The sequence below is a fragment of the Trichomycterus rosablanca genome, chromosome 26 (assembly GCF_030014385.1).
Source record: "Trichomycterus rosablanca isolate fTriRos1 chromosome 26, fTriRos1.hap1, whole genome shotgun sequence".
Taxonomy (NCBI): Eukaryota; Metazoa; Chordata; class Actinopteri; order Siluriformes; family Trichomycteridae; genus Trichomycterus; species Trichomycterus rosablanca.
In genome coordinates this window covers 13,788,977-13,803,208 of record NC_086013.1, presented here as the reverse complement: position 1 = coordinate 13,803,208, position 14,232 = coordinate 13,788,977, and the positions used below count along the sequence as shown (strand labels likewise).

Genomic DNA, 14,232 nt, shown 5'->3' with positions numbered 1-14,232 from the left:
AAAATGTTTCTGACACTTGTACATCAACTTCAAAACCATGGAAATGTATATATCATATGGCCAAAAGTTTGTGGACACCACTCCTAATTATTAAGGTCGGGTGGTTCAGCTGAAAGGTAAATCACCCATGTAAAATACTTTTTTTATGCTTCTGGCCGCATGACTTAAATAGTTTTGACAATTCCATTGAACACTTTTGGATTAATTGGAATGTCAATTGTAAGCCAAAGCTTTTTGTTAAACGTCACTGCCTGAGCTCATGAATTCTTTTTTGACTTTAAAATCTTGTAAAAAGCCTTCCAGAAGGAAAGAAGCTGTTATTGCCGCAAATAGGGGGCAACTCCATATTGATTCCCAAGGTTTTAAAATGGGATGTCCACCAAGATCGTATAGGTGTCTATACATACATGGTAAAATAATGTATTTTGTCCAAAATAATTGTCATCATACTAAAGAGTAGTATGTAAAGCTGATCTTTGCTATGTTGTTAAGTTTGTGTCAGACATACCTGTACATTAAATGTGTAAAACTATAGACACAATTCATCTGAAAAGAATTTTTACTAGATTTTGGAACATGACTAAGAATTTACACAGAGCATTAGTGAAGTTGGACACCACTGCTGGGCAATTAGGCCTGGCCAGCAGCTGGCATTAAAATTTATCGCCAGAGTATTGGATAAAGTTTGGGTCATTTGCCAGCCAGTCAAATTTCTGTAGTCTTCTTGCGTATGCTTGCAGCTAAGCTGTTGCTTTTAGGTGTTTTTACTTTACAATAACAGCTACAGTTGAGCAGGAATAAACTGTCAACATGATTTAAAAAGGTTGAATCCTATTGCACTGCTACATTAAAAGATTTCTTGGCCATATGCTTGAAATGGGAATCAACGTAGAAATAGCTTAGTAACCATGTAGGCTATTTAGAATGAAGGCCATAAAATATTACCAAGCCTATGACTGAGCTTATTTTTGGTCCATAGCTCATTTGACAGGACTGCTGAATTGTGCCCAACCACGCCTTCATTGCCTGGCCGTAGCTGTTGAGCCCTGGGAGAAAAGTTAACCCAACTGGAACAAAATGCCCTTCCACCCTTAACACAACAAAACAGCTCTATAGAAACAAGCTGTGTCCATGCTACACAAACCTGAGGCACACAGTAAATCACATTAAAGAAGCATAAACACCTAACGCACGTTTATTTAGAATTATGACTTTTATAGTACTGTTTAACAGATCTACAATTCAGTGGAATTAAGCAGTAGTCAAGACTTTTGATTGAAGTTAAGCAAGGATTATTAAACAACAACAAGTTAATACACTCTTTAAAAAAAAGAATATTTCACTGTATTTGGACAGGCTTGTTGAACATCCCAAATCAAAAACTAATGTTATTAAAATAGTGCCCTCTTTGTGACCTTTTCATCTAAAACAACACCCACTTTTTTAACAAGGCTTCTCACAAGACTTTGAATTATGGGAATCTGTGGGAATTTGTGCTCATTCAGTTAAAATAGCATTTGTATGGCTGGGCACTGATGTTGGTCAAGAAAGCCTCAAATGATGTTCCAGTTCATCCCAAAGCTGTCTGGTGGGGCTGAAGTCAGGGCTCTATGCAGGCCACTGGAGTTTCTTTAGGCTTACCCTGAACTGTTGCTGGACAGATGGAAGGATATAGTTTGTATTTATATAATTAATTTATTACATCTGTTAGTAGTTGTTCTGACTGAAACACATGAGTTCAGAAATCAGATGAGATGTCTCAATCATTTTGTCCATAAAGTGTATATATATATATATATATACAGTATATATACAGTATATATACTGTATATATATATATATATATATACTTAATTTTCTTTTTCCCCCTAATGCCTCAGAGTCCCTTCAGGTCAGTTCTTTATAACAAGGTAACATCCTGTTGCATTTATCACTCAGTAACCAGTGTGTGTCGTATCTGAGATACACATCTAAACAGAGATACCGTTCACACAATGATACATGACCCTATTGTTTAGAACATGGTATTTGAAAATGAGGAAACTGAGATCTTGGATAAGCTAATCTTAGATTTCCTTTCAAATGAACAATAAACTGAATAGGCTGTGTGACAGGACTTTTGACTTTCTCGCTCCCCATTCAGGTGCTTGATTATTTTTTTCTTCTTCATCTCAGCCACAGTTTTATTATTAGTATTGTAATTAATACTTGTTCACTGTTTTATGAAGCTCAAGAGTTAGAGATGGCTGTATTATCTGTATTTTTAATACAACTATGGTCATATTATATCATTTTTTAAAGATGCTTGCTTAGTAATCAGTACAATATTAATATGTCATGGTAAGCTTTAGGCCAAATACACTACTATATCTGGTCAATAGGAATTTGGACCCCAAAACCATGTCCATTATTATTGAGGTGTCTCTCTCACTTTAGGCAATAACATTTGTGAGTTGGTTATTTTAATGCCATTTTTATAGCACTTTTAGTTTTTATACACATTGAGTCAGAGCATACTCCTGCATAGAGGAGCCCATGGTTGTTGAGTATTAGTTTAGGAGTCAGATAGCTTATAATATTCTGAGATTGTACCTTTAAATGTACCGTTTTTGTTTTTTCATATTCAAGAGTCTTGAATTCAGGATTTAATGTATAAGAAGACACTGATAAGACATTGTGCTGCATGCTTCCTTTCCTTTAATTTACAGTTCTATCCCTGAGTCATTAACAACTCTCTTTAATACACATTACGGCTTATTTGTCTCAAAGGGCACAAAATAAGCACAATGACATACAGTATATAATACATCATATAATTTTCATAAACTGAGTTTGCTGGCAAACTCAACTTGCCACCATTGCAAAATTCTAATGAAAAGCTCAAAGAAACAGTCGAATCGAGTCGCTGAATCTTGACTCGACTCTTTAAAAAAGAATCAATTCGCTCAGCAAAAGGGTTTTGAAGAAAGGGTTTGCTCCAATTTTCCTTTAACACAAGTAGCTAACAACATCTATCTTATGGTCTGGGTCATACACAAAGCAACAACTCAGCACCCCTCTAAGCTATTCTTGCCTTTATATAGCGCTGAACTCAGGTGCAGCCCTTTAACAGATGGATAAGGCTATTGCAGGCCGTTTTGTTACATAAACAGCTAATAAACAACATACCATCCATAATTATTTCACAGCAGGTTTCACATTGTCCTTGAAGTATCCTGGATTGGTAATGTTGCCCGCAGGCTTGTAAAATGCCACAGTGATGAACATGCCCTTTCCATCTGATGCCTGCCCGACACCAAGGCGCTCGGTAGACTTCCATATCATCTGAGTGAAGTTACCTAATAATCACATACAGAGGTCTATAAGAATCTGATTTAATTATATAATCCCAAGTTAAAATGCTCCAATTTATATTAATCCACTGAACAGTTGAAAAGATTTGCAGTGACACCTTTCTTTAGGGGACAAATTGACTCAATCAGTGAAAGCAAAATGCCCCCAAATCATAACAGAGCTGCCAGACCCCTTTACTGGGGTTGGGCATTCAAGTCTGTACATTTCACTTACACATGGTTTTTGCACCATTACATTTTTACATGTGCAGCTGTCTTTGTAATATGTAGTTTATGCTCAGCAACTAGATTTCTTTTGTTTTTTTATAGTTGTTAATGGGCTAATCTCGCTGACAGTCTGATCACTTCCAGTATTAAGTTCATATCTTGTCTAATATATCAGAATGTAAAATTGTAGTACTAATGTCTTAAATACAAGCAACATACCAGCTCCACTTTGAAACCCTGGTGAGACAAAGTTGTACTTGGAACTGTCCTTGTACCAGTTTTCAGCAGTCTCTTCACCTATGAGGAAATAATAATAATAAAAAAGTGTTACGCTTTTTTGCCACGTTTGCCCCTTGTGTAAAATTTGGAATAAATATCACAATCCATTTTTGTTCAACATTATTTTATTTTATTTTTACTTTTTATTTTATTATTATTTAGAAATCTAACCAAGAGTGAGTAGACTTTTTAAAGCTCACCATGTTACAAAAGATCACAAAGCATCTAAAGAACTACGGTTATCTTTAGCCTTAGTTTAGGTCCAAGTTTATGGTTAATGGCCAAAATAATAAAGAGACTCAAGTGAGTGCCTTGCTGCATTAGAACCTAGATCATTTGCTGTTAGTGAAAGAACAAATAATTCTTCTTAAAAACAATGTTTTTAACAAAGTTTTCTGTCTGAGCTGATGCTGAAGTGTAATTAAGTTATGCAGCAGGACATTAATCCAAATGACGCTGTTTCTTATTAACCACAGCATGTCATTATATTGGGTTTTTAAGTTAATCACTTGTTTACCTTAGTAGATAATAAAAGTAATTAAAGTTTTCTGCTGACAGAAATGCTATTCATGGTGAAGTTGCAGTTTACCTGTTGGTGCTACCAGAGTGGATGTCCATTTGTAAGACATGGTTTCTCCATGACCTTTTCCGCTGTTCTTCAGGGTGTTAATACTGACCAGATGAGCTGCCCACCCCTGAGCCTCTTTACACAGAGAGGGGCACAGCGAGAGAACAGGCACCCCATGGCGCTGGCGATAACGGTTCATAGCCTCCAACAGCTGGTGACTAAACTCTCCTTTATAAAAGTATAACAGTCATGAACTGTAAACATTAAATCAGCCAGTATCATTATTATTATTAAAGAATCATCACCTTTGCCCTTTGTGTATTGTTTTTTCTAACTTCTACTGCAACTCTGCTTATTTATTTATAGCTTGTGTCTGTGTATACAATATTCTCTGTTTGTTTATTTTCTTTGTGAGGTGCACATGTACATGATTGATTTTTATCATGTTTACCTGTGGTCACAGTTTTACTGTCCTATACTGTCCTATACTACCCCAAGTAGTGAGTTAGTACCGCAACCTAAAATATACCTACTCTAAAATATACCTAAACTACTTGGTCTGTCACCAAATAAAAGGCTTATTGTTGACATCCATTAATTTGAGTGCTGCTCAATCAGTAATCAGTATAAAGTTACTTCTTAAAATGTTAATTAAATCATTAAAAAGGTCAAAGAAAAATAAATTATGATCAAAGAGCAGTTTAAACTAACGTCTGATTAAAAGCTCACTTACCTGAGGAAGGTAGTTTTGAGTTTGCAGATGAGCCTGATGGTTTGACCTGAGGGAAAATGGCTGAAAAGGCCCAAACAAATGTCAGTAAGTATGTGAATTGTCTACACCACTACATTAATAAATTAGGAATGAGTTGTAAGAATCTTTTAACCCAGCAGACTGTCATATTTTATGACCAATGAGCAGTTTAAACTTAAACTAATGTCTGATGAAAAGCCCACTTACTTGAAGAAGGTAATTTTGGGTTTACAGATGAGTCTGATTGTGTGATCCGAGAGAAAATCCCTGAAAGGCCAAAACAAAAGTCTTTAATGTACATTCACACTCGCTAACACAGCTTCCTACAATGTGTCAGCTTCTAAAATTGTGCTTTTGAACCATGCTATATGTCATATACTACTACTGCCTAAACTATTACTGCTATTGACAATAATAATAATAGTAATAATAATAATACATTAATAATAATAGTAATAATAATAATACATTAATAATAATAATAATAATAATAATAATAATACAGTAATTATTATAATCCCTGTCAGCCGTGCCTATTTCGACCAGCAGAGGGAGGCAGAGGCCAAAGCCTGTGTGGTTTTGTTGGCACGTCACTCCCCACACTCCCAGTGCTCATTGTTTTTTTCATGCTTCTAAAAGTGTGCTGGCAATTTGCTCAGTTCTGGGTTTGTCAGATAAAGCTGATTTCGGTGTTGAGTGACTGTGTGAAGAAAAGCCATTAGAACATTGTTGGTGTGACATGCTGCTGGAGCTTGTGTGTCAAATACATCTGCCATTCTGTATTCTTTTTTCAGTTAAAGTTTCCCTCTAAATTTATTTCTACATTTTATTTCAATGTGCTGCATGAATTTAGCATGAGTTTTTGTTTTAAGTGTGTTTCTATGCCATCTTTTGCCCACCCCGATGTTAGGGCAGATAAAATACTGGGCTTCAGTTCTGGTGCTTAATGGCACCTTCTAAGCAAACTGTTACAATAATGAGATCAGTCCCTGCTGATGCCATACAGGGGCCTGAGGTCAAAAGGAGCTTACCTGCGCTATATTTGGAAGGTATGGTATTTCCCTTTTTCCCTACTAATTAAATGAACACTAGCCAATCATGAGTTTATTTAAGCTGTTCGTGCAGTAAATGTTGCACTTTTATAAGTCATTTAAAATCAGGACACTACAGAGTATAAAATTGTTACTAAAATAATCATTACAATAAATAATCAACTGGTTTTCTCACACCAAAACATACAGAAGGCAGATAAGTGTGTGGTGCTGTTGTTCATTAAACAACTCTGCAATCATTCTAGGAGGAAATCTTGCAGTATGTATAGGGACATTCGAAGATATAACGATGTAAGTAAACAGTGTTATCACCACAGGGTGTACCTGTTCTTCAAAAATGACCTAATACTTGTTGACCTTATGCGACCATGCAAACTAATTTTCTGATCTAATGATCCACTAGGTACGACTAGAAGCTGTTGGCTATTATCGATTTTTCAATGTACTTTACAGTTGGCAACATACTGTGATTGTGCTTCCTTTAAAACATTAAATATTGGTTTTTCCACATGTACCTGCAGATCAATTACTCACTATTTGACAATAATAAATCTCATAACTGTGTAAAATCTCACATATCATATTGCTAATTGTCATGAAGAGATAAAAAAATACTAAAACACTGACCAGTGCTGGATGTTTTTGCATCTACAGCAGAGCCTACTGGCAGGACATTCTTCTCAAAGTATCCAGCATTGCTGATGTTACCAGCTGGAGAGTACTGGCCCACTACAAAGGTTGTAGTTCCATCTGTGGCCACCCCGACCCCCAGCTCCTTAGTGTCCTTCCATACTACTTGAGTAAAGTGACCTGAGGGGGCCAAAAAAAGTGTTATAAATATTATACATTGGATATTGGACTTTGGTGCCCATAATGAATTCAGTAAACTGTTAGTTACTATTGTTTACATGTGGACTCACCTGTTTCTGAGCTGAATCCTGGCCTGTTAAAGTCAAACTTCTTAATTTCACTATACCAGCTCTCCACTGCTACACATCCTGTTCACAAAATACAACAACATATCTACAGTCAATCACTGCTTTCTTTTATGACTAAATATTTGAAGAATTTTGTTTCAAAGATTTGCCACATAGTTAATGTCTGCCATGCAACAGAAACCTTAAAGTACCAGTCAAACAAGTTGCTATATTTTGGACCCAGCATATTTTCAGAAAACCTATAATTAACATTTTTTTTCTTGTAAAATCTGATGTGTTTCATTACTCAGTCTAAGAGAAAAAATGATAAAAATGATTGAAATCCAAAGACTGACATCAATCACATCTCTTGTGTCTGTGAACATTTGTCTTCAGTTGAACAGCACTTTATAAGATTTATAAGAATGATTCGACACTGAAAAAGTCAGAGCACTAAAATGTTTACTTGCCTGTAAGTTTTTTGGGTGCTGAGCTGTAATTGTAGTACAGATTCTCTCCATTGCCAGAATTGCTATGTTTTAGGGTTCTGGACGCCAGCAGCTTTTCCGCCCATGCCTGAGCAGAACGACTCAGACTGGCGTTCAGAGAAAGTGATGGTGCCCCATGTTGCTTACGGTATGCATTGTGAGCCTGAAGGAACTCTGTCTCAAAACTGCTGTCTGCTTTGCAGAAAACAAAAAATAAAACAGAAAGTTATGGTGCTCAGGGTTGAAGAAATAGAAATGACATGGCGACATGTCTAGTCCAGTCAAACCAGAGGTTAAAAATTTTAAGCACTGTTATCGATGCAAATGGTTTGCAGAGCTAATAAGCTGGGAAGCTCAAACACTATACAACACAAATTCCTGATCTAACCCCTGGTCATACTCATCAATCCTAAACCTCTTACAAGTTCCTAATGGATGCAGCAATTTAGATCTTAATTTGAAAGGCATATTTTAAATATTTAACAAAGCAGAGAATTTTAAAGGTATTGTATCGATTGCATTTAGTATTACTCTAATTGTGTAGTAATTCAAGTCATTGGATTGGCTCCATATTGAACTTGTCAAAAATTTGGCAGCACCTTTTATTTTAAACAGCTTTTTTTTTTAATGCATTTTCTCCCCATTTTCCTCCCGATTTAGCGCACTCACTTTTGTCTTCTGTTGAGAGATGCCAGATTGCATCCGAGGAGAGCACGTCGCTGCACACGCCTCTTTCGACACGTGCACAGCCCTCCTCTTCTCGCCCATGCATTCTGCACAGGAGTCTCTTCCGCCAATCGGCGTCCTTACACAGCGTATGAAGACCCACCCACCCACCCACACACAGTCCGGCCCCCACCGCGCTGATACGGTGGCCAATTAGTATCTGCTGCAGGCACTGCCAATTATGCCCGCTAGATGACGCCCAGCCAACCGGTGGCAACACCGAGTTTCGAACCGAGGAGTTCAGCAAGCGGAATATCCCGCTGCGCCACCTGGGCGATTTTAAACAGCTTTTAGTGTCGATGAAACACTTGAACTTAATATTTTACACATTGTTACACAATAACTGTTTAATAATTGATTATCAAGAAGTAAACCCCAGTCAATTAATGGTCTGCTATACATACCTGTACGAGTTGGCTTGGAGTCAACAAATGTTCTTGATGGTGTAGCTGGAGAAGGATGTCCTGGCAAAAAACATATCTTAGTTTGCACAGTTAATGAAGAGGAAAAGGTTGCAGTCTTTTGTCGTAATAATTCTGAACACTATGTTAAATTACCAGCGCTGGATGTTTTTGTATCTACAGCAGATCCTACTGGTTGGACATTCTTCTCAAAGTGTCCAGCATTGCTGATGTTACCAGCTGGAGAGTACTGGCCCACTACAAAGGTTGTAGTTCCATCTGTGGCCACCCCGACCCCCAGCTCCTTAGTGTCCTTCCATACTACTTGAGTAAAGTGACCTGAGGGGGCCAAAAAATGTGTTTAAAAATATTATACATTGGATGTTGGACTTTGGAGCTCATAATAAATTCAGTAAACTGTTAGTTACTATTGTTTACATGTGGACTCACCTGTTTCTGAGCTGAATCCTGGCCTGTTAAAGTCAAACTTCTTAATTTCACTATACCAGCTCTCCACTGCTACACATCCTGTTCACAAAATACAACAACATATCTACAGTCAATCACTGCTTTTTTTTATGACTAAATATTTGAAGAATTTTGTTTCAAAGATTTGCCACATAGTTAATGTCTGCCATGCAACAGAAACCTTAAAGTACCAGTCAAACAAGTTGCTATATTTTGGACCCAGCATATTTTCAGAAAACCTATAATTAACATTTTTTTTCTTGTAAAATCTGATGTGTTTCATTACTCAGTCTAAGAGAAAAAATGATAAAAATGATTGAAATCCAAAGACTGACATCAATCACATCTCTTGTGTCTGTGAACATTTGTCTTCAGTTGAACAGCACTTTATAAGATTTATAAGAATGATTCGACACTGAAAAAGTCAGAGCACTAAAATGTTTACTTGCCTGTAAGTTTTTTGGGTGCTGAGCTGTAAGTGTAGTACAGATTCTCTCCATTGCCAGAATTGCTATGTTTTAGGGTTCTGGACGCCAGCAGCTTTTCCGCCCATGCCTGAGCAGAACGACTCAGACTGGCGTTCAGAGAAAGTGATGGTGCCCCATGTTGCTTACGGTATGCATTGTGAGCCTGAAGGAACTCTGTCTCAAAACTGCTGTCTGCTTTGCAGAAAACAAAAAATAAAACAGAAAGTTATGGTGCTCAGGGTTGAAGAAATAGAAATGACATGGCGACATGTCTAGTCCAGTCAAACCAGAGGTTAAAAATTTTAAGCACTGTTATCGATGCAAATGGTTTGCAGAGCTAATAAGCTGGGAAGCTCAAACACTATACAACACAAATTCCTGATCTAACCCCTGGTCATACTCATCAATCCTAAACCTCTTACAAGTTCCTAATGGATGCAGCAATTTAGATCTTAATTTGAAAGGCATATTTTAAATATTTAACAAAGCAGAGAATTTTAAAGGTATTGTATCGATTGCATTTAGTATTACTTACACTAATTGTGTAGTAATTCAAGTCATTGGATTGGCTCCATATTGAACTTGTCAAAAAATTTGGCAGCACCTTTTATTTTAAACAGCTTTTTTTTTTAATGCATTTTCTCCCCATTTTCCTCCCGATTTAGCGCACTCACTTTTGTCTTCTGTTGAGAGATGCCAGATTGCATCCGAGGAGAGCACATCGCTGCACACGCCTCTTTCGACACGTGCACAGCCCTCCTCTTCTCGCCCATGCATTCTGCACAGGAGTCTCTTCCGCCAATCGGCGTCCTTACACAGCGTATGAAGACCCACCCACCCACACACAGTCCGGCCCCCACCCCGCTGATACGGTGGCCAATTAGTATCTGCTGCAGGCACTGCCAATTATGCCCGCTAGATGGCGCCCAGCCAACCGGTGGCAACACCGAGTTTCGAACCGAGGAGTTCAGCAAGCGGAATATCCCGCTGCGCCACCTGGGCGATTTTAAACAGCTTTTAGTGTCGATGAAACACTTGAACTTAATATTTTACACATTGTTACACAATAACTGTTTAATAATTGATTATCAAGAAGTAAACCCCAGTCAATTAATGGTCTGCTATACATACCTGTACGAGTTGGCTTGGAGTCAACAAATGTTCTTGATGGTGTAGCTGGAGAAGGATGTCCTGGCAAAAAACATATCTTAGTTTGCACAGTTATGAAGAGGAAAAGGTTGCAGTCTTTTGTCGTAATAATTCTGAACACTATGTTAAATTACCAGCGCTGGATGTTTTTGTATCTACAGCAGATCCTACTGGTTGGACATTCTTCTCAAAGTGTCCAGCATTGCTGATGTTACCAGCTGGAGAGTACTGGCCCACTACAAAGGTTGTAGTTCCATCTGTGGCCACCCCGACCCCCAGCTCCTTAGTGTCCTTCCATACTACTTGAGTAAAGTGACCTGAGGGGGCCAAAAAATGTGTTTAAAAATATTATACATTGGATGTTGGACTTTGGAGCTCATAATAAATTCAGTAAACTGTTAGTTACTATTGTTTACATGTGGACTCACCTGTTTCTGAGCTGAATCCTGGCCTGTTAAAGTCATACTTCTTAATTTCACTATACCAGCTCTCCACTGCTACACATCCTGTTCACAAAATACAACAACATATCTACAGTCAATCACTGCTTTCTTTATGACTAAATATTTGAAGAATTTTGTTTCAAAGATTTGCCACATAGTTAATGTCTGCCATGCAACAGAAACCTTAAAGTACCAGTCAAACAAGTTGCTATATTTTGGACCCAGCATATTTTCAGAAAACCTATAATTAACATATTTTTTCTTGTAAAATCTGATGTGTTTCATTACTCAGTCTAAGAGAAAAAATTATAAAAATGATTAAAATCCAAAGACTGCACTAAAATGTTTACTTGCCTGTAAGTTTTTTGGGTGCTGAGCTGTAAGTGTAGTACAGATTCTCTCCATAGCCAGAATTTCTATGTTTTAGGGTTCTGGACGCCAGCAGCTTTTCCGCCCATGCCTGAGCAGAACGACTCAGACTGGCATTCAGAGAAAGTGATGGTGCCCCATGTTGCTTACGGTATGCATTGTGAGCCTGAAGGAACTCTGTCTCAAAACTGCTGTCTGCTTTGCAGAAAACAAAAAATAAGGCATAAAATTATGGTGCTCAGGGTTGAAGAAATAGAAATAGAAATGACATGGCGACATGTGTAGTCCAGTCAAACCAGAGGTTACAAATTTTAAGCACTGTTATCGATGCAAATGGTTTGCAGAGCTAATTAGCTAGGAAGCTAAAAGCTTTAAAAGGTATTGTATCGATCGCATTTAGTATTACACTAATTGTGTAGTAATTCAAGTAATTGGAATTGCTCCATATTAAACTTGTCAAACTGTGTCTTTAGGAACCCCATTTTATACAAACGGGGCACAGTCATGCAAGGACAGGAAGGGGACCACCCCCAAATTCTTCTCACAATGAATGGTCTGCTATACATACCTGTACGAGTTGGCTTGGAGTCAATAAATGATCTTGATGGTGTAGCTGGAGAAGGATGTCCTGGCAAAAAAACCCAAAAAAAACAGTTCAGTTCAGTTCAGATCTTAGTTTGCACAGTTATGAAGAGGAAAAGTTTGCAGTCTTTTGTCGTAATAATTCTGAACACTATGTTAAATTACCAGTGCTGGATGTTTTTGTATCTACAGCAGATCCTACTGGCAGGACATTCTTCTCAAAGTATCCAGCATTGCTGATGTTACCAGCTGGAGAGTACTGGCCCACTACAAAGGTTGTCGTCCCATTTGTGGCTACCCCGACCCCCAGCTCCTTAGTGTCCTTCCATACTACTTGAGTGAAGTGACCTGAAGGGGACAGAAAAATGTGTTAATTATATAAATATCTGTATTCACTGTGGAGCTCATAATGAATTCAGTAAACTGTTGTTCATATGTGGACTCACCTGTTCCTGAGCTAAATCCTGGCCTATTAAAGTCATACTTCTTAATTTCACTATACCAGTTCTCCACTGCTACACATCCTGTTCACAAAATACAACATACAACAACAACACTAATAAATAGGCTTTACAATAAGAGGATGCTGATTCTGAAATACTAAAGGACTTAGTTTTACCTACCTGAAAGTTTTTTGGGTGCTGAGCTGTAAGTGTAGTACAGATTCTCCCCATTGCCAGAATTGCTATGTTTTAGGGTTCTGGACGCCAGCAGCTTCTCTGCCCATGCCTGAGCAGAACGACTCAGACTGGCATTCAGAGAAAGTGATGGTGCCCCATGTTGCTTACGGTATGCATTGTGAGCCTGAAGGAACTCTGTCTCAAAACTGCTGTCTGCTTTGCAGAAAAGGAAAATACTGAATGGCGTGCAATTATTAATCCCAAAAGGGTTAGAGCATAGGCCAAAATAACTATTCAGAAATGTATTTAATGTTCACCATGTCAGAGGTAAATATCAGTAAATCTTTTGGTGGGCATGTGTGGACAACTTGTAACATTTCAGCCCTTATAACTAGATTCAATAGAGAATGAAAGCAAATAATAAGCCTTTCACTCTCAGTCAACATAGAGATTAAAAAAAAGAAAACCAAAGGTAACAGTGAGACACTAAGAGCTAGATATACAGTGTAAAGGTGACTTGGTGCAATGTGCCCTCTCATTCATAAAGACAGCAAACCAAAGCACATTACCTATACAATACGTTTTATGACAATAATTTTTGTTCTTGAGTGGCCCAATTCTAACCCGATATTATTACATCTCAAAGAAATTGACAGGGACCTTTTGTCCAAGCTGGATGTTCTGCCATAAAAGTCTTGTTTTATTCAATGCTGCAGAGATGATTGTCTGTCCAACAGGTTATGCCATCTCTGCATAGGACTTTTGTAGCCCTTTTAAAGTGACAGTGGGGCTCTTTCCTACCATCCTGACCAAGGCTCCTGACCTTTTGATTATTGTCTGGATGCTTAAATTGGCTGGGTGACTAACCATAGAGAGAATCACTGTTGTCCCTAGTTTCTTCTATGTCAAAATTAGGAAGGCTTTTGAGGTCCTGGTTAAGGACACTTGTGTCTTCAGCCTACGTAAATTAAATGGTAAAAGTCTGAAACAGTTTTATTCTGGTTGAAAATTCAGTCTAAAAAAGTAAAACGTTAGAATTCATATTCCTTGAATTATATGTGGACTTTTTACATTAACAGTATGATCATCATTTCTTAGCTTAGCTTTCCAGTAAGAAATATTATAGACAGAAGAAAATACTAGTAGTAAAATAGTCCATTGAGTAAGTTAATAATGAGGAATGTAGATAGTTCACTTACCTGCCATATTAAGTGATTGAAGTCTGTAATTTAAAACATAACAAACTAATTATTTGAACAAACCCACAACTTACTTAATGTTTACGTTTCTTAAATTAAGAGTACATGCATACCAGTTATCAGTGTACACACAGGAACAAATGGTGCATACAGTCTTGCATGCTTTCAGTCTCTCTTCCTGAGTGCAGTGTCA

At 37.7% G+C, this 14,232-nt stretch overlaps 1 protein-coding gene across 1 annotated transcript; it reads right to left on the bottom strand.

The window, feature by feature from the left end:
• Positions 1-2,690: 2,690 nt before the first annotated feature.
• On the bottom strand, positions 2,691-14,229 carry glipr2 (GLI pathogenesis-related 2). The gene is made up of 23 exons (XM_062988289.1): positions 14,153-14,229; positions 14,040-14,062; positions 12,844-13,053; positions 12,667-12,744; positions 12,386-12,568; positions 12,207-12,266; positions 11,624-11,836; positions 11,255-11,332; positions 10,961-11,143; positions 10,809-10,868; positions 9,656-9,872; positions 9,546-9,558; positions 9,193-9,253; positions 8,899-9,081; positions 8,746-8,805; positions 7,598-7,810; positions 7,131-7,208; positions 6,838-7,020; positions 5,366-5,425; positions 5,141-5,200; positions 4,429-4,635; positions 3,780-3,857; positions 2,691-3,338 (listed from the first exon to the last, which is right to left on the bottom strand). The coding sequence occupies exons 2-23, from the start codon at positions 14,044-14,046 to the stop codon at positions 3,178-3,180; spliced, it is 2,646 nt and encodes an 881-aa protein (XP_062844359.1). The 5' UTR covers positions 14,047-14,062; positions 14,153-14,229; the 3' UTR covers positions 2,691-3,177.
• Between the last annotated feature and the right edge of the window lie 3 nt (positions 14,230-14,232).

Excerpts from the sequence above, each read along its gene's own strand:
- glipr2 (XM_062988289.1), bottom strand. Across the intron at positions 11,333-11,623 it reads AGCACCCAAAAAACTTACAG|GATGTGTAGCAGTGGAGAGC; the intron begins GCAAGTAAACAT and ends TTTTGTGAACAG. Across the intron at positions 11,144-11,254 it reads AGGATTCAGCTCAGAAACAG|GTCACTTTACTCAAGTAGTA; the intron begins GTGAGTCCACAT and ends TGGCCCCCTCAG.